This window comes from Erythrolamprus reginae, chromosome Z (assembly GCF_031021105.1).
Source record: "Erythrolamprus reginae isolate rEryReg1 chromosome Z, rEryReg1.hap1, whole genome shotgun sequence".
In the NCBI taxonomy this organism is placed as follows: Eukaryota; Metazoa; Chordata; class Lepidosauria; order Squamata; family Dipsadidae; genus Erythrolamprus; species Erythrolamprus reginae.
In genome coordinates this window covers 118,337,912-118,358,723 of record NC_091963.1, presented here as the reverse complement: position 1 = coordinate 118,358,723, position 20,812 = coordinate 118,337,912, and the positions used below count along the sequence as shown (strand labels likewise).

At 39.2% G+C, this 20,812-nt stretch overlaps 1 protein-coding gene across 1 annotated transcript; it reads left to right on the top strand.

Annotated features, from left to right (window-relative positions):
• Nucleotides 1–1,591: 1,591 nt before the first annotated feature.
• LOC139153877 (testis-specific serine kinase substrate-like) lies at nt 1,592–20,475 on the top strand. Its single transcript, XM_070728298.1, has 9 exons — nt 1,592–1,758; nt 2,962–3,132; nt 5,052–5,286; nt 9,376–9,474; nt 12,421–12,504; nt 14,341–14,390; nt 14,639–14,797; nt 16,752–16,892; nt 20,187–20,475. Exons 1-9 carry the CDS (start codon nt 1,592–1,594, stop codon nt 20,320–20,322), a joined length of 1,242 nt encoding a protein of 413 aa, XP_070584399.1. The 3' UTR covers nt 20,323–20,475.
• Nucleotides 20,476–20,812: the final 337 nt, after the last annotated feature.

Genomic DNA, 20,812 nt, shown 5'->3' with positions numbered 1-20,812 from the left:
TGTGATAATAACTCGAGGACGACCTGTATTCGTCTTTAATATTGTTGCATTTGAACCTGTCTGAGCAGTCAGATGTCTTCGATAGTTCATGAGTTATGTGTTTCACTTCATAAATAATTTTTTCAAAAGAATGCTTTGGATATTATCTTTTAGTAACATCCAATAATATCATTACATCTTCAGCCCAATTTGGAATCTCTGCTGTGACTTTTAAGTCCAACATGGTTTACAGTACAAATTCTGACAATCAATTGGATGCAGTTTATAATTTTTTATTGAATTCCAGTTGCAAGCAGTGCAGTCAAGTATGACCTTAAAGTTTACTTTCTAAATTCTCTTTGTGATTACTTGTGAGTGGCTAGCCAGAGAATGGGAAACAAAGTTTCAAGTTGACATAGAACATCTACCGCAAATGATACACTATCTTTGTAGTCTTGTTAAGATGTTATACTTATAAAAGATAAGGAAGAGATAGAAAGTAGTAAGGAACACAATAATCATATAATTATTTCCATTTAAATACAGTGATGCCTTGTCTTACAAACTTAATTGGTTCCAGGACAAGGTTCTTAAGGTGAAAAGTTTGTAAGATGAAACAATTTTCCCATAGGAATCAATGTAAAAGCGATTAATGTGTGCAAGCCCAAAATTCACCCCTTTTGTCAGCCGAAGCGCCCGTTTTTGTGCTGCTGGGATTCCCCTGAGGCTCCCCTCCATGGGAAACCCCACCTCCGGACCTCTGTGCGATGCTGCAATTTCACTGAGGCTCCCCTCGCTGGGAAACCCCACCTCCGGACTTCTGTTGCCAGCGAAGCGCCTGTTTTTGCACTGTTGGATTCCCCTGCTGGGATTCCTCTGCAGCATCACAAAAACACGGAAGTTCAGAGCCTCAGGGGAATCCCAGCAGTGCAAAAATGGGTGCTTCGCTAACAATGGAAGTCCAGAGGTGGGGCATCCCAGCGGCGGCAGTGGGTTTGTAAGGTGAAAATAGTTTGTAAGAAGAGGCAAAAAAATCTTAAACCCCGGGTTTGTATCTCGAAAAGTTTTTATGACGAGGCATTTGTAAGACGAGGTATCACTGTACATTGTTTTGAAATTTTATATAATATTTGGGTTTACATATCTAAATCATACTGGTAATATAGTTTATTTGGTTTTGACTTATTACATGGTGTGAACCTTAGGTTTTTGTGTGATATGTAAATCTGGTTGATTGTTTAATGTGATTTGTAGAAATCTAACAAACCATAGCTAACTAGTGGTTGAATCTAACCCTGGCAAGGTATAAAAAGAAAAGGCCATTAGCAGTTCAATATAGTCCTTCAGTTCAACCCATGCAATTCTTTCAAATTAGGAAATAATTATTTGAATTACTTTTCTTTTCACTGAAGACTGTGCTGATTGTTGGCAGTACAATGGTGGGTGAACGATTGTGATTGCTAGCTCCATGGCAACTGTTGTGAGGTCATGAAAGCACCTGGAAGATTCCTGCCCTACCTAGAGAGCCAGTTGGCTTGTAGGTAACAGATATTTCCTGGTGTGGTGCAGGCAAGAAAATTTGTGCTCATATTAGTTATCGACCCAGCCTATAATGGCCAACTTTGTGGTGAAGACCATCTGGCAGTCCAAAGAAATAAATGAGGCTGGAGACACGCCAATAGGGATTGAGAGTCGGGCTCAGGGCATCAAGGATCAGCTGGGAAAGCCTACTAGCATCAAAGGCTTCCCCAAAAAGAAGAAAGCCGTCTCTTTCCATGGGTGGGTCACCTGGGAAGGTAAAGGGTGGAGGTAGAATTCAATAGCTGCAGCATGTGAGACCATATAGGAAAAAGGATGCACAGTAGCAGATCTGCTTTGCGTTCAGAAAGTTTCAGATTCAAGTCCGTGGCATCTCCAGGGGGAAAGGCCTCTGGTAGTAGAAGATGCACACACACACACATTTTCTCCTTCAGATCATGGAAAATTGCTGCCCTCAGATCCCAGCTTTGTTAGCTATAACCTTTATAGTCAAAATGGTTGAGAATGATGAATGTTTGTAGTCCAACATTAGGCTAAATGGGCAGTGGGTCTCATCTGATCTAAAGCAGCTACTGCAATAGTGGGTTATTGCTATTAACCCAGGTTTAGGAGAGCCTAACTTAGGCCTGGAGGTAGCATCTCACACCAGCATTGGCTTGTTTCTAGATTGGTCAGGTTTGGGGTTCTAAAGAGATGTAGGGTCGTTGCTCATATCTCAAAAGACCCTTCTTCTGCATACATACATTGCCTAGATTTAAACCCATGGATTCACACAGTTTAATTTTGGGGGGAAAATATACAAGTCTTTGTCTCTCCCTGTGCTTTTAAACACTTATTTCTGATTCCAGGCCAAGCAAATGCAGGGGGGATCCTTCCTGTTCTCCTCTTCATAGTCTGGTTCCAAACATAGAGCTGAAGAAATAGCCAGGGTTTCTATATACATTGCTCTTAATATTCCTTTCTTAAATAAGATGTGTGTTCACCTAGGTAAGAAATTGTACCTTAAAATGGTTATAACTGAGATTTCAGGAATCCCGGCTTTGTATTTGTTTTATTTCTTATTTATTTTATTTATTTATTAAATTTGTATGCCGCCCCTCTCCGCAGACTTTTCATAGACATAGATTTTTCTAAAGACTTTGGACTAACTTAGACTTCTTATGGATAGAATCCAATAGAGAGGCAGGGACAGCAACTAAAATAATCTTCTGGGGATTGATTAGATCTTGTGAACTTTGAGGTAGCAGACAAGGTTCTTACTGACATTAATTTTAACACCAGCGACTTGAATTCATGTTCCACTAGCTCCTTTGTATGCATGTCTCGGCAGTCATATTTGAGAGTAACTTAATGCTTCCTTAAGGGAAACATCCCCCATATGGCTCATAATCTGATTGTGTTGGATACCTTCTGCCAGGTCTCCAGATTTCCTTTTTTCCCCAGGAAGATCTTGAAGAAAAGAATGGGATCTCAGTTGCAGACAATACTGGATAAAGTGGATAATTCAATCTTTCCTTCCAGTTTTCTCAGATCTGGCTGTGGTGCAGAAGCTGTTCCAGTTGTTCTTGTGGGATGCATGGACCATGTCCTTGTTGATTTAGACGTCTCAGTAAGGTTCTGTACCACTGATTGTGATACTTTTCTGGACTATCTAAGAGATAGATAGTGAGCCGGGTGGTGCAGGAGGTAGAGTGCTGTACTGCAGGCCACTGAATCTGACTATAGATCTGAAGGTCAGCGGTTCAAATCTCGTCACCAGCTCAAGGTTGACTCAGCCTTCCATCCTTCCGAGGTGGGTAAAATGAGGACCCGGATTGTGGGGGCAATATGCTGGCTCTGTTAAAAAGTGCTATTGCTAACATGTTGTAAGCCGCCCTGAGTCTAAGGAGAAGGGCAGCATAAAAATTGAATAAATAAATAAATAAATAAATAAATAGAGTGGGGTACAAGTGGGTGGGTGGGTTTATTCTGCAGTGGTTCCATTCTTCCATAACCAAGTGGTTGGTTATATTTAGTAATATCAAGAAAAGAAAAGTGAGTCCTTGGGACCTTTGAACATACAGTGCCCCCAGGACTCGATTCTTTCCTCTCTGCTGTTTATTATTTAAATGAAACCACTGGGAGAGGTCATTTGTTAATTTGGAGGGAGAGTTACTACATAATGAAACCAAACGTTGTAGCCTTAACAGAGCAGAAAATGCAGAGAACATCCTCGTGCAGTGTGTGAAAAGTAAGAGATTGGATGGGGCTAAAAAGGAGGCTAAACTGAATCATAGCAAGAGGATGTTATTACTTGTTCAGAAACAATTAGTCTTATTTTGTGCATCAGTGTTGGTTTTAGAGAGGTTCGCATTCCTTGACAGAGTTAGGATTAGCTGGTGAATTCTATTACCAGAAAAGCCTTTATCCAAGTGTTGCCTAGTTTTCTGTTGTTTCCCTTGGGAGTGAAAGACATTGGCAGTAGTCCCTCTTCTTCTCTTTACCTGTTTATTCCAATGTACTGGAATATCACACTACCTTTGACGATGACCTAAAACTATAATTGGTGCTCACAGGCTGCGAGCTGAGATCTGCTTCATTATGCTGTGGTCTCTGCATTAATTAACAAATTTCCTTGTATAAAATGCTGAAGGCTGAATGCTTCCATGATTTGGACTGACCTTCTTCAGATAGGTGCTGTGCTATTTCTTTGGACTCTCTCCCACTTGAAGAAGTTAGGGAATGGAAATATTTTTTACTGTTGCTCTACCTATCTCTTGGAACATTCTGGTCCCTCTTCTGCTCTTGCAATTTTTTGGAGAGATGGATAGGATTTTATGTGAGTCACCACAATTTTGTTAGGCTTGGGGGTGGAATATAAATGATGCAATAACAAAGTAAGACCAGATGGATACCAATATGTTGGACTTCAATTTTCAGTATAATTTTCTGGGATTTCTAAACAGTAATCCCAAAAATCTTAGCTTGCCAAAGAATTAAGGCATCAGAAAGTCTTTTGTTGTACCTACTGTGTTTCTCCAAAAATAAGACCCTATCTTATATCTTGTTGTTGTTGTTGTTGTTGTTGTTGTTGTTGTTGTTGTTATTATTATTATTATTATTATTATTATTATTATTATTATTATTATTGAACCTGAAATAAGTGCTTGGCCTTATTGCCATGCATTCAAAAGCCCGTTTGGGCTTATTATCAGGGGATGTCTTATTTTTGGGGAAAAGGTATCAGAGCCACCGTAGTACAGTGGTTAGAATGCAGTACTGCAGACTATTTCTGCTGCCTGCCGGCTGCCTGCAATTTGGCAGTTCAAATCAAACCAGGTTCAAGGTTGACTCACCCTTCCATTCTTCTGAGGTGGATAAAATGAGGACTCAAATATGCTGACTGTGTAAACTACTTAGTGTGGGCTGTAAAGTACTGTGAAGCAGTATATAAATCTAAGTGCTAATGCTATCTCTCTTCAATATATTATGTAAGAAATAAAGTAGTCTCTACTGTATCTAAGAATAATGAATGTACTTTTTCCTCAAACCAGAGTCGAGCCCCAGTTTACGAGTGAAAGTCCCAATCTGAATTTGAAGCGTTCTTCTGCTTGCACTAATGTTTCTCTCCTGAATCTAACTGATGGGGAACGTGATGATTCCACCACGGAGAATGAATCCACAGATGATGGGAGTCCACCAGGGGGAGCAGGGGGCGAAAGACGGGATCCTTTATTTCCCATCAAGCCAGCTTGGTCAGAAGATGAAGACGATATTTTCAACCAGCAGGTAAGGCAATGAGTCACCATTACCCATACCTGGTGCTGCTTTGTCAATTAAGCATCCAGCCCTGAAGCAATTCAAAGTGTTGGTTATGACCTATAAAGCCCTTCATGGCACAGGGCCAGAATATCTCTGGGACCGCCTTCTGCCGCACGAATCCCAGCGACCGGTTCGGTCCCACAGAGTTGGCCTTCTCCGGGTCCCGTCGACTAAACAATGTCGTCTGGCGGGACCCAGGGGAAGAGCCTTCTCTGTGGTGGCTCCGACCCTCTGGAACCAGCTTTCCCCTGAGATTAGGATTGCCCCCACCCTCCTTGCCTTTCGCAAACTCCTTAAAACCCACCTCTGCCGTCAGGCATGGGGGAACTGAAACATCTCCCCCTTGCCCATGTTGTTTTGGTGTTAGATTGATTGTATGCATGTTTTAATATTCTGGGGTTGTTTTTATGAATTTTTAGCTTAAAATTGTAATTGGATTGGTGGGTATTGGATTTGTTATTATGTATTGTTTTTATCTTGTTGTGAGCCGCCCCGAGTTTTCGGAGAGGGGCGGCATATAAATCCAATAAATCTAATCTAATCTAATCTAATCTAATCATTGTTCTAATAATAGACAAATTAAAAATATTGATTCTCCTCACTCCCCCAAAATGTATCTATGACGTTTTAAATAATAACTTGATTAGGTCTGTGATGCCATAATATAGTTTTTGAGGTGCATTAAACTCCTTTTAAAAAATGTTTTGTTTATATTTATATGACATATAAAAATTAAATTTTCATGAAACAGTGTGTAGTCTGAGTACAGTTGTTGTTTTTAAGCAGTCATAATCCAAATATTTACAGTAGTATTCCTCATAATAACATTAATAATATAATAATATTTAACATTCTCTAACAACTCTCTGTTTTAACATTTCTTTTTATATCTCCTTATTTCAAATTTCTATTGTCTAGCCATTGATAAAATAAGTCCCATATAAAAAAAAAACCATTCAGTTTCTTATTTATTTTTTATTTATTTTTTATTTATTGATTGATTGGATTGGATTGCATTGGATTGGATTTCTATGCTGCCCCTCTCTGAGGACTCGGAGTGGCTCACAATATATAATACACAAATACAATATTTGAATCCAATTAATTAATTAAAAATCTAAAACCCTCAAAAGCATAAAAAACAATCATTCCATTACCTCCACATTCTCCCAACACATTCAGTGGCCCCTGGACTGGTGGCATAAATGAGTCATCAGACTCTTACGGAAGGTGAGGGGGGGCAGTACGAATCTCTGAGGGGCGCTGATTCCAGAGGGCAGGCCCCCCCACAGAGATGGGTCTCCCCCTAGGCCCCGCCAAATGACATTGTCTAGTTGATGGGACCTGGAGAAGGCCAACTCTGTGGGACCTAACCGGTCACTTGGATTCACGCGGCAGAAAGTGGTATTCTGGTCCCATGCCATGTAGGGCTTTATCGGTTGTAACCAACACTTTGAATTGAATCCAGAAACCGATTGGCAGCCAATGCAGGCCGTGGAGTGTTGGAGATATGCATGTGTCTGGACAAACCCATGATTGCTCTGGCAGCTGCATTTTGCACAATTTGTAGTTTCCAAACGCTTTTCAAAGGTAGCCCCATGTAGAGGGTATTGCAGTAGTCGAACCTCGAGGTGATAAGGGCATGAGTGACAGTGAGCAAAGACTCCCTATCTAGATATTTATCTTTAATAGTAAGCATTAGTCTATCCATTTCTGTACATTTTAATATTTTCTTAATTACAGTCATCTGCCGGGATGTCATCATTCTTCCATTGTTGTGAAAATACTGCAATTAGCACATGTAAAACCAAATATATAGTCTTTTTATCATAAAAGAAAAAAAGAAGAAATGTTAAAATGCCCAATAAAAGTATCTCTGATTGCAAGCCTATGTGTTGTTTTATTATTTTTTCCAATCAAGTATGTATTTTGTCCAATACTTTTTAACTCTTAGGCATGTCTACCTCATATAACTATGTGTTTGATTGCAGCAAAATTTAATGTATTTATCTTTAAACATTTTTGCAAGTCTTGCCAGTGTGAAATGCCATTTATAAAACATTTTATACAATTTTATATGCAGTTAGCATAGTCAGTTTAACATTTCAATCCTAGTGTCTGCCATTCTATTGCATATCCAAATTTTTTAACCCAGACAATCATTGTTTCTTTTACCTGCTCACTTTCAAGTTTAATACTTAATAAGTAACAATATATTTTCTTTATCAATTTTTCATCAATTCCAGTTAATATCTGGGCCAATTCTGTTAATTATTTATTAAAACCATACATTGTAGCATCTTTCTCATAACAAGATTGTATCAGCATATATGGCCACCATGTTATAACCATGGTATTAATATGTAGCAACCAAGGTTTAAGTCAAACAAAGAATCCCTTACTGATGTTTTTGTAAATTCAGGAATGCTTCCTGAGATTGTCTTGAATGTCTAGTCAGAGGTTGCAATTGATTCAAGAGCTAGAGGATCAAAATTATATTTTTAGAGAATAATTCAATCTGTGGGCTTCCTACAACATTCTCGAAAATAATTCCCATTTCTTTATGTTGGGATTAGCATTTGTTTGGGGAAGTAATTTGGATGTTTATCTTAATTTTGTTCTTACCAATTTTGAATTTAGCAATGTGTTTGTATATTTAGCAATGTATTTGTATACTTTTTTCTGAAAAGGGCTTTTCTTGAAGATTTTATACTTCTGTACATCAGTACTTCTGTACTGATGTTTGTGCCATTCCTTTTTCTTCATATACTTTCTACACCCTAGCATGGCCTTTTATATTGTTCCAAATACCATATTTTTGGAGTCAAAGATGCACCTTAGTTTGTGGGGAGGAAACTAGGGGGGGGGGATCTATCTACCAGGTATTCTACTGTCTCTTTGTATATGTTCGGAGCGCTCGGAGCGCTCGGAGAGGGACGACATACATATCCAATAAATGTAAATAAACAAACAAACAAATAAATAAATATTCATCTGGATAGCATCCTTGGTCTGGTCAGCTTCAGCACATCAATAGCAAGGAAAACAAGCCTGCAAAGGCTTATGGCTGGAAAAAAAACTTCGGAGTAGCAATGAAAAATTATGCAAGCCATGAATTGTTAGCATGTCATTAGGACTGGGGAGAAAAGCTTCAAAAAAGCTTTTGGAGTATAAGACACACCCAAATTTTCAGCCTCTTTTAGGGGGGTAAGAGTGTGTCTTATACTCCAAAAAATATGGTATTTCTTTGTACCTTTTGCTTGATTCTTTCTACTAAATCTACTAAATCTACTAAATCTGCACTTCTATTCTACTAGTTTTTCTCATCATTCCTATCACCCATTTCCTCCCATGTTGACTGTATGACTGTAACTTGTTGCGTATATCCTAAGATTTTTATTAATATTGCTTCTTCATTGCTTATTTGACCCCTATGACAATCATTAAGTGTTGTATCACATGATTCTTGACAAATGTATATTTTATTTTATGTACGTTGAGAGCATATGCACCAAGACAAATTCCTTGTGTGTCCAATCACACTTGGCCAATAAAAATTCTATTCTATTCTATTCTATTCCCACCCACCCTGGCTATGAAAAGTATATTGTACATACAAGCTTAATTTCTATTTTAATAGCTGTTGTATCATTGAAAGATTGGTAATGAATTTTTAGATCCCTAGTAAGATCCATCTTAAGTCTCTAAAGTTACAGAGAATGTTTTTCAGAAGATGCTGGTAAGCAACTGTCCCAGTTGGAAGAAGGCTCAAGTAGGGAATTAGCTTGCATAAACACATCCACCCCTCCATGCTTTGAGACTTAACTTGTCTTTCTCAGACAAAGCTGCCAGTCTGAGAAAATTCCTGTAAAATAGATATAGAACAATAAAATTGTTTAAACTCTAGATGTGTGGGTGTACTGGTTCATACCTGACAGCTGCTCTCTTTCCATTTTAAAATTGTTGAGACTTAAATAAATGTCTGGAAGTGTGTATTAGTCAGAAGAAAGTGGGTTATGATTTGCTTGATCGGTTCCCTCTTATATTTTCTCCCAGCAGGAAGTGAGTAACAGTGGCCTCCTGCGAGCCAAGGATTCTATCACCAGCCTCAAAGAGAAGACATCCAAGGTCACCTACCATCTTCAGAATCTGCAGGTCTGGAGGCTATAGGTTATTTGTAAAGGCTACTGCATAATTGGAGTGTTAGATTCTAAGTTTTACCATTCTCATTCTGCTTTTATTCTTAGAAATATAGAGCAGAATTAGTCTCTTTCCCAAGGCTGCTAATGCAAGAATGCTTCAGTCTGACTCACTTGGCCAATTTGAGGGAGGAGAAGCTAAATCCTGTCCATCCTGTGAAATCGGATTTAATTTTGTCTCATTTGGTTGGCTTTACTTTTTTAGCTCTGCTTGGAAAGGCTGAGAAAGGCTAATGATGGGAGAAAGTTCTGACAACAAGTCAGCTTTGAATATATAAAGCTATGGGCTTGCATTTATCCAACTAGATTCTTGTCAGACCCTGATCCAAACTTTGGTCAAGCTCACAGCTGCTTGCTTAGGCAGAATAAGAAAGAATTCTAATGCTGATCCGGCTTTCTGTGTAAAATCTTTCAGGTTTTCAGAGACCGACTTGGAGCACTGTGAGATCACACTCAAGTTTTTCCACTGCTTAATCCATTAATGGATTAATGCATTATAAGCAAATACTGTAATTAATATATAGTCATAACACAATTACCCTCAAACCAAATATAATTGTTCCAAACCAGGAGTCTCTAACTTTGGCAACTTTTTGCTGGCTGAGGAATTCTGGGAATTGAAATCCACAAGTCTTAAAGTTGTTGAAGTTGGGGATCAATTTGCAGGCATTTCCTTTCTCAAGGCAAAAAACTTACTGGATTGTCTTCCAACAGGAGCCATAGGTCAAGGAAGTTTCCTTGACTTTTGAATTAATATCATCTTGGTTGGCTTCAATCTGGTCTATTTCTCCCCATCCTGCGGGCATTGTCACAGAGCTCTTGCATCTACATGCAACAATTATTTTATGTATTTATTTGCTTGCTTGTTAAATTTATTTATTGCCTATGTGCTGTGGGGCTACTCTAGGTGGCTTACAAAAATAAAAATGAAAAGAATGTAAACAGAACAGAAGGGGACGTAGTGGCTCAGTGGCTAAGACAAAGGGCTTGCTGATCGAAAGGTTGGCAGTTCAGCGGTTTGAATCCCCACTGCCGCGTAATGGGTGAGTTCCCATTACTTGTCATAGCTTCTGCCAACCTAGCAGTTCAAAAGCATGTAAAAAAATGCAAGTAGAAAAATGCAAGTGAGAACAGCATTCCATGCATCTTTGTCATTTAGTCATGACCACAGAGGTGGCTAGCTTTTTGGCTTTGAAATGGAGATGAGCACCGCCCCTTAAAGTCAGGAACAGCTAGCACATATGTGCAAGGGGCACTTTATCTTTTCTAAACAGAACAGAAGTAAAGTAATAGAACTCATACAATAAACAGTGAAAAAGGAGCACAAGAGAATACAAGGTTATCAATATGATAACCAAAAAGATGGGTGGGTGGAAATCAAAGAACAAGGGGGAGAGGGAATCTGCCATCAATTCAGCAACCAACTTCAGTGTGGCATTCCCCTCACTTGGTCCCAAGGCCAACTTGCAGATCGGATCTTCAAGCTCTTATGAAAGGATCGGAAGCTGGGGGTAGATCTTACCCTACAATAAGATGTTCCGAAACAGAGGTCTTCAATCTTGGCAACTTTAAGACTTGTGGACTTGCTAGCTGGAGAATTCTGAGAGTTGAAGTCCACAAGTCTTAAAATTGCCAAGTTTGGGGACCCCTGTTCCAAGGGATGGGGCTGCGGCAGAGAAGACTCATTTTCTGACCCCAATAGTCAGAGTTCTTTGATGAGTTCTGATGAGGTAGGCTCTCATGCCAACACGAGTAGGATGGGCTTGTCCTCAGTACACAAGGTGATTAATCAGGTAACCTGGATCAACGCAAGTTTGATCATAATATGATATTCTTTGTAAGAGGGCATTGCTCCATTGTAAGACGGTTAACATCAGCCTTGCAGAGCCAGATGGCTGAAGCAAATCTCCTTGCCAAATACATTTCTTCTCGAGAAGAAAACAGTATGTGGGGAATGGGCAAATGCTGCCAGATAGCTCAAGGCACACCAGGCAGCAGGTACAATGCTTGCTTTAGAATTGCCGAAGAAGAATTAAAGATTTGTTTTTGCTTTTATTATGTATTCAGTGAAAAGACAGAGACATTTATGAATATTAAAATAGATTTTCTTTTTTAAAAAAATTCCTGGGAGTGGAGATTTGGATGTGAAAGACAATTACGGAGGTACTGTGTTGGTTTCCAATGCTGTAATGAAAGGGGAATCAAACTCACCCAGTAATCAGTGTTCCCTCTAATTTTTTGGGGGGTGGGCGGAAAAGTATAGTGTCTGAGCGGCAGTCCCTTTGGGACTGGGCAGCACAGAAATAATAAACAAACAAACAAACAAACAAACAAACAAACAAACAAATAAATAAAAAACCCACCCTGTTTTGCCTCAGAGAATTTCACAATAAAATACTGTACTGTGTGTCTATAACAGTGAGCTCATAATAGGGCAACTCTATCAATATCAAAATGCCACTTAAATAGTTGAGCTAGTTTCAAACTAGATTTTGATTTTCTTTCTCGCTTCCTTACTCCCATTCTTTTTCTTTCTCTTTTCCTTCCTCTCTTTTTTCTATCTGTTTCTCTCTCTTCCTCTCTTCCTCTCTCTCTCCTTCCCTCTCACTCTTTCCCTCTCGGCTTCTGGGCAGGTTTGGAAAACTCTGAGTTGATGATGATTTTTAAGTGAGCGATTGCTCACTGCTCAGCTTAGAGGGAACTATGCCTGTAATAGATGTTCAAGGGATCATTTTAAAAAAGAGAGAAAAATCGGAGAATTTTCAATCTCCTCCTCCTGGCCCCAACTTCTAGAAAAGAAGATGCCCACCACTGAATGTAAATCCATATTAGCCCATTCCTTTTCCTTGCTTGCTTGTTTTGCCACCTGAGTTTTTTTCTCCTCCCCTGAAATTTTTTGAAGGAAAGTTGTCGAAAGGTGACGAAATCTGTGGAGGATGCTGAAATTAAGACCAGCGTGCTGGAAGAAAACTCAGCCCTCTTGGAGGTGAGAGAAAGAGGAGTCTTTTTCAAATTAAAACACAAACACACACAGCATGAACCTTTTAGCAGAAGAAAACCATTCCCTACTAGGGATTAAGGAGATTATAATTCAGGACCCGTATCAATCATTAAAGTTCTCCCAGGCTCACCTATGCACAAGATGATATCTGGTTATTTGAGTATAGAAACATAGAAGACTGACGGCAGAAAAAGACCTCCTGGTCCATCTAGTCTGCCCTTATACTATTTCCTGTGTTTTATCTTAGGATGGATATATGTTTATCCCAGGCATGTTTAAATTCAGTTACTGTGGATTTACCAACCACATCTGCTGGAAGTTTCTTCCAAGGATCTACTACTCTTTCAGTGAAATAATATTTCCTCACGTTGCTTTTGATCTTTCCCCCAACTAACTTCAGATTGGGTCCCCTTGTTCTTGTGTTCACTTTCCTATTAAAAACACTTCCCTCCTGAACCTTATTTAACCCTTTAACATATTTAACGTATTATATGGTTAAGTTTCAAGACAGCCACATACAATTAGTTGCTGTCCTCTGTAAACTCGAAATAAAAGGGGAAAGAGGAGGAGGAGGAAGAAAGAGCAGTGCAGATTCTTCATTTTACCCATCCTCATATTTTGGCAGAAGAACTGTCCCCTTTTTAAAAATGCTGTTAAGTCATTCTGCAGTTTGTCCCTTTAATTTAGCCTCTTATTAAATTCAAAAGGTTTGGAATTATTTGGATTGTCATCACCAACACACACAAAGAAAGCAACACAAGACTACATCCTTCCGAGCATTTGCTGAGTTTTATTTTCCAAAGGTTCACTTTGAGGTGAAGGATATCTTTTAGATGAACAATTTGTTCCTTCTCTTGCTTTAACCCAGTTGTGTACCACATCTGCAGCCAAGCCAAGGTGACAAATTGTTCCAGCAGCCCATTGGACAGGAAGGAAAGGAAATGAAGAAACTGAACACTGGAAATCAGCCTCTTAAATAAGATAGTTGGAATCACCTAATTGGAGTCCTGGCCCAGTTTTAAGCTTGTTGCAAAGCACATAACAAAGTGGACAGGATTTTATGGGATCACAGCTGCCATGTTGACTTCTTTGACAATCCAATACTTAAAAACTAAAAGCCCTTATTTTAAAAACCAATCATACATACAACGTACCATACATAAATTGTGGAAGCCGAGGGGGAAAGAATATCTCAATTCCCCCAAGCCTGACAACACAGGTGGATTTTAAGAAGCCTGCGAAAGGCAAGAAGGGTGGGAGCCACTCTAATGTCTGGGGGGAGTTGTTTTACATACACATAACTGCCAGCAAGGATAACTTTGTTCTATGTTAGCCTTTCCAAGGATGGCATTCTCTAGAATATATTGGACTACTACAACTGGAGTGCCTAGCTAGCCCAGCTATATGGTTGGGATTTAAGAGCATTGTCACCTATAACATCTGGAAGATTCCAGGTTAGATAAAAGTGTTTTGTTGCCTCGGTTGCTTCCTATTATTTTCTTTGTCGATTTGAATCCTAAAATGTTTTAATGTATCAGCATGCTAATTGGAAAAAAGAGCAGCATACAAGTATACGCAATACACCAAGTTAATATTTTTAAAAAGTTTTAGTTAATGATTTTTTTCATTTTTAAAATATGACAATAATTTAACACAGATCTATTCCCATTTTCTTACATTATATCTGTTTGCTAATACAGTATACAATATCTTTTATATTTACATAGTTCTTATTTTTCTTATGACCTTTCACATTGCATCACAGTCCCAATACCCCAAGTTAATCTTATTCTGTCTTGTCACTTCCTCCACTCTATTTAGGAGAAACTGCGTAACTTACAGCAACAGGTTCAAGTGGAAGACTTTCGTTGGTAAGACCTCGTGGGAATTGGTGGACTAGGGGATGGCGAGTGGGGTCTCCAAAAAACTTTTGTATTTGACAAGTAGCATGATGGCAACGTCCTCAAGGGTGCCCATCTTTGGGGAGAGGGAACTCCATTAGTGCACTGCTGATCTTTTGGTACCTCCATGAGGAGGGAATGGGAGGGAAGGAGCCTTGATTTTAATGAAGCAATGAGATATTTTCCAACCGGTCTCTTTCTATCACCTCTCCCTCTAGGAAAAGCATGCTGGAGTTGGCCCAGAAGGAGGTGTTGCGGCTATTGGCCCAGCTGGGGCTATGCTTGGAAGGAGTGCTTCCCCAGAGGGAAAGGGTACAAGTGGAACAAGGCCAGGAGCTTAGGATGCTGAGGGAAGAATTGGATGAAGTCTCTGCTGCGTATGTGCCTTTTTGAAGCTGGACAGCCATGTCTTTCCTCCAATCTCCAGCTCTCTTAGGTCCTTCTGAGTTTGGCCTCTTATTCCTAGTAAAAGAATGACCAGATTTAAGAGATGATGGCATCAAGAACAAACCATTGATTGCTATTCCTTACAGTTAATTTTTCCAGTTCATCTAGAGGTCTATTATTAGTTAATAATAGCAAGTGTTTGTAGTGATGAGGTTTATTCCCTACATATTTATATTAGGGTTTTCTCCCCATAGAAGTGTAGTTTAGTGAAGTTGACTACAAGTTCCATGATCCTCATTTTTTTTATTGACGAAGTATTATAGCCTACACATCTCTAGAGAATATTAGTACAGTAATAACCAAAGTTGTGGAAACCTTGTGGGGAAGGTATTTTTGAGGTTTGATGGTTAATAACACCACTTTTTTGGAATAGTAGTACCATAAAATTATACATCAATGAAAAGATAATTTAATCAAGAATGTAATGCAATATCTTTTATGAAGGATTTACTGTTAGAAGAACAGTTATAAAGAAGAAAACTAAATCACGTAGCAAAAATGAGATATACAAAAATTATCACCATGTCGGTTAATACTTAGTTGGGTAACCTTTAGCATGAATTATGGCCTTACAATGTCTTCCTATAGAGTAAACCAAGTCTTTCAGTTCTGTAGCTGTTATAATGTAAAACCAAGATTGAATGATTGCTTCTATTAACTGGGTTTTATTTATTTATTTATTTATTTTGTCCAATACACAATGAGGGTTTTAGTGGGTATATATATCTATATACACATAGTAAAATACATGATGAAGGTTATAGAGGAGATACTCATAGTAAAATATATCTAAGAAATAATAGAAAAGAAGATATAGTAATAGAACATATCAATGAAAGAGTAGAAGAAGAGATATAGGAATAGAAGAAAGGTATAGGAGATATAGGAGAGCAATAGGACAGGGGACGGAAGGCACTCTAGTGGACTTGTACTCACCCCTTACTGACCTCTTAGGAATCTGGATAGGTCAACCGTAGATAATCTAAGGGTAAAGTGTTTGGGGATGACACTATGGAGTCTGGTAATGAGTTCCACTCTTCGACAACTCGGTTACTGAAGTCATATTTTTTACTAATCAGTTTCTTTACTCGGCTCTATAAATTTTCAATTGGGTTAAGGCCTGGGCTATTTGGCTCATTGTCAAAACAAAATGATACTTGATTAGGTCTCTAAACCACTCATGCTTATTGGCTACAATCAGATGAAGGAAAGCTACCTGATATCAATATAAGAACGTTTTGCTTCCTTTTTCTGGTTATTTGGCTATAACTTTTAATAGAATATAGATAATTGAACAAACCTCACTGCATTACATTCTTGATTAAATTATCTTCCCATTGATATATAATTTTATGGTACTACTCTTGTGTTATTAGCATCAAACCTTATAAATACTGTACACTTTCCCCAAAGAATTTCCACAATTTTGGTCACTACTGTATATTATAAGTTATAGGGCCTTATTCTACCTCTCTTTGCTTCAAAAATATCAGATGTTTGAAAAAATTCAAACATCAGATTCAGAATCAACAGAGTGCGTGGGAGTCCTCCAGCATAATTTTGACAAGTCTCCAGTTCCAAATGAAATTCTTCATCTAGCTGCCCCATTTCCCCAATTGTAATGAAGGGTAAGACAGAATGAAATGCAGAGGAACAGGGAGCTTGCAGCTTCTCCTAGAACACAAATGCACAAATAGCATCAATCTATAATGTGAGAGGACTGTGTGAAATGAGATGGCTCGAATTTAAAGACATGCTCCACAGATAAGAAAGCCTACTGCTCCATGTGACAGGCAAAATATCTCTCTGAGCTGTTATAGGGCTATGAATTTGGAAATTTGCCATTTCACTTACAGCTGCTGTCTTCCCTTTCTTTTATGCCAGAGCAAAGCGGGCATCAGTATCTCTCACTCAGGTCCGGGCAGACCTGGATGGACTTCTGGAAGACATATCCCGACATCTTGCAACACTGAAGAATATGGAAGCATCCGACCGGCTTCCTTCTAATTGTGCTAGATGTTCCAGGTACCTAGTTAAATCTTTGGGTCAGAATCAGGGATGAAACTCAGCCGGTCCTTTCCAGATTGCATGCACCGGTAGGGTTGACTTCACAAAGCCTCGCCCACCCACGGGGACATCATGACGTCCCCTTTTTCTGCCATGATTTTCAGGCTCTGCGCATGCGCAGAACCAGGAGGGATGGTAAGTGAATTTCACCTCTGATCAGAATTGAAGAATACAGACCAACCTGATACAGTGGTACCTCTACTAATGAACTTAATTTGTTCCACCACCAGGTTCTTAAGTAGAAAAGTTTGTAAGAAGAAGCAATTTTTCCCATAGGAATCAATGTAAAAGCAAATAATGTGTGCGATTGGGGAAACCACAGAGAGGGTGGAGGCCCTGTTTCCTCCCAGGAGATTCCTAGAGAGGCCCCACAGAGGCTTCTCCCTGCCTTTTCCAGCTCTGTTTCCTCCTAGGAGTTTCCTAGAGAGGCCCCACAGAGGCTTCTCCCTGCCTTTTCCAGTTGCAGTTTTGGAGCCTCAGGTTTGTAAGTGGAAAATGGTTCTTGAGAAGAGGCAAAAGAATCTTGAACAACAAGTTATTATTTAGAAAAGTTTGTAAGTAGAGGCGTTCTTAGGTAGAGGTACCACTATAATGAGAATCAGAAGGTTAGATTAAAGAAGGATTAGGATTAGGTTTGATTTCCTTGATTTTTACTCAGGGAAGTGTTATAAAACCACTCAACAATGATTTGCCTAATTGTAGTTTATTAAACAAAGCATTACAGATAGTCTGTGTCTTACAATTGTAAGCCATAAAATACAGGTGGACCTATACTGTTGCTTGACTTTCCAGCTTGCTTGTGTTTGCAACAGGTCTTCCAGGGACTTTTTTATCCCAGAAGTGATATGCTATACCAGAGGGATTTCCTCTTGTATCCAAAATTGTATTTTACCTATGGATCTCTGGTTTCTATTTCCAGACTTACTTTCCCTTTTTGACTCAAAAACTATACCATAGAAATTTGGCATTCTGTCTTTAAGTGTGACAGTACATTTCTGGATGTTTTTGCCATGGCAGATGGATGCTGACCTTGGTATAACCTCGGGTTTATAATCCCATCATGGGCCACAAAAACTAAGATAAAACCAAACATACCATTTATGACTTAGATCAGTGATGGCGAACCTATGACACGCGTGTCAGCACTGACACGCGTAGCCATTTTCAGTGACACGCGGCCGCCGGAGAAACTTTTGGAGAGTTACGTTTCATCCTCGGCTCCTACACGGCCAGGTGCAGTAGCCGAGGATTTAAAAAATGCTGTAGTGTAGACTGTAGACTAGTGACTCTGTGCCGGAGGTCTGTAGGCCAGAACAGCAGAGCTCCGGCACAGAGTGTCTAGGCCTGGGACTTCCGCTAGGCCGAACCTCCGGCTGACGCAGCAGGGAGCAGCGGAACGCCGCGGGGGACACATATCTGAGGTCCTGTGATCGCTGTCTGGAGGTCCTGTGATCGCTGTCTGGAGGTCCTGTTGCTGGACTGCCACAGGTTCGCCATCACTGGAAGAATTCCCCCTCCCCTTCACTTATCTTAGTTCATGGCACCCCACACAAGTTAAATAACAGCAAGACCAACAAAAGAAACCAACTGACAGATTAACAAAGAAGTCACTAAGCAGGTAAGTTAAATAATTATACATATTTGTTATTTAAACTATAAATATCACAAAATTATGTTTTTTTTTTCTCAAGGTGACACACCACCCGAGTTATGCTCGGTTTTTTGGCGAATTTTGACACACCAAGCTCAAAAGGTTGCCCATCACTGACTTAGATCTATGAATTGACTGATTAAATCAATTTAATAACTTCCCAGTTGACACAAGATACTGTATACCAATAGAAAGCAATGTGTAATAAACTCTCAACATTAAAATTCCCGAAGTGATTTCATCTAATTAAAACCAATCTACAAGCAGTCAAATGGCACAAAAATCTCCCTTCCAGTGTTTGGGGGCGAAAGCCAGATCTTGGTAGCTAAGTTGCATGAACGTCGACTCCCAAAATTCCTAAACCAGTTCACAATTCCTGAGCATGAATTGAAATCCATGTAGCTTAATGTTGCCAAGATTGAAAAATACTTTCTTACTGGATGGGCCTGATGTATCAGAGCCGCTATAAACTCTTAAGATTTTTCTTTCAAGGACTATTCAAAATTTTTGCTTAAGCAGCCCACGAACACTAATGTCAGCTAGAAATACTGACTTGATATTATAGATTTATTTTCATAGACCAGCAGCAGGTAATTGCAGTTTTTCCCAGTCCAAAGAAGAGAAGGTTCAGTATTACAGAAGCAAGCGAATTCACATAAACAGTTAATTGGCTGCTGCTGAAAAGGCAGTTTTCTACAAAATCCAGTCCCTGGCGCTGGCTTTAGATTCCTGAGAACATCTGTTTTCATTTATTCTTTTAAAAAATAAGTTACTATAGCTCATGCAATTGGCATGCATGTTTAAAAATCAAGAAGAGTTGTATTTTAAAATGGCTGCTTTTTAAAACCCTTTTTGCTGTTAGATGTTTCATACATTTTGCCTACCTCTTTGCCTTTCTTCTAAAGGTATTTTGAGACCACCCTGTCAGTTCCAGAAAAAGGGGAATTTGGGGGATTGTCCTAAAGCAATATTAATTTGGGCCAGTTGCTTTGTCATAATTATATTAAATAAGCTCTCTTCCAGCGATATCTTATATTTGTTTACACGGTTCCCTCGATTTTCGCGGGTTCGAACTTCGCGAAACGTCTATACCACGGTTTTTCAAAAATATTAATTAAAAAATACTTTGTGGTTCTTTCCCCTATACCACGGTTTTTCCCGTCCGATGATGTCATATGTCATTGCCAAACTTTCGTCCGCCTTTAATAAACATTTTTTAAAATAAACTTTAGTAAATAAACATGGTGAGTAATAATCTAAATGGTTGCTAAGGGAATGGAAAATTGTAATTTAGGGGTTTAAAGCATTAAGGGAAGGCTTGTGATACTGTCCATAGCCAAAAATGGTGTATTTACTTCCGCATCTCTACTTCGCGGAAATTCGACTTTCGCGGGCGGTCTCGGAACGCATCCCCCGCGGAAATCGAGGGAACACTGTATTTTCAAATCTTTTGACATTGTATGGAGGGAGTTTCCTTGACACTATATCTGGGCTGTTTCTCTCCCAAAATGTAAACCTCTCATATTTTCTACATTGATTGACTGTGTAAATGGCATCCCTTTTTTTCTTTTTTACCTTTTGATTCCCACCCACAACTACAGCATTGTGAATACAGAGGTGCTGCGAAAGATGTTTGAACATGCGATGGCACCCATTTTGGAGGAGCTGAAGCAGCGGACCCCATCAGAAGGCATATGCCCCAACTGCCAGCGTTTGCAGAAGATGATGACACAGTGAGGCACAGAGTAGACTAACCCCAGACCCTCCTGCCCCCAATAAAATGTTTCCAGAGTGCAGTTTTTTCTGGAGCCTTTTTCTGATCCTAAGTTGATGCATGCCAGACCTTGAATCCTATTTCCATTCTAATCTGACATCAGTCCACCAAACTTTCTGCCAGAAAAATATTTTTAAATACAGTACTGGAGATTAAATTTAGGATTTTCAGAGGGCAAAACACAATAACTTTGTCACCAAGCATTTGTTTCTTTCCTCTTGGCTCATACAGGGAATTCAGTCCACAACCCAAAAGTTTAAATGAAAATCCTTCCTGTGCTTTAATGAGCACTTCTGTTAGCGCTGAATGATAGATTCAGTGTGACTGAAAGTGAAAGTCATTACATTGACAGGGACAATTAACAATATTAATTGCAATGATAAATGTAAATTAAAGTTTGTTTTTTCCTAGTCCTGATCATTTTGGAGAGTGCAAACTCCTGTTGTTTTTCCA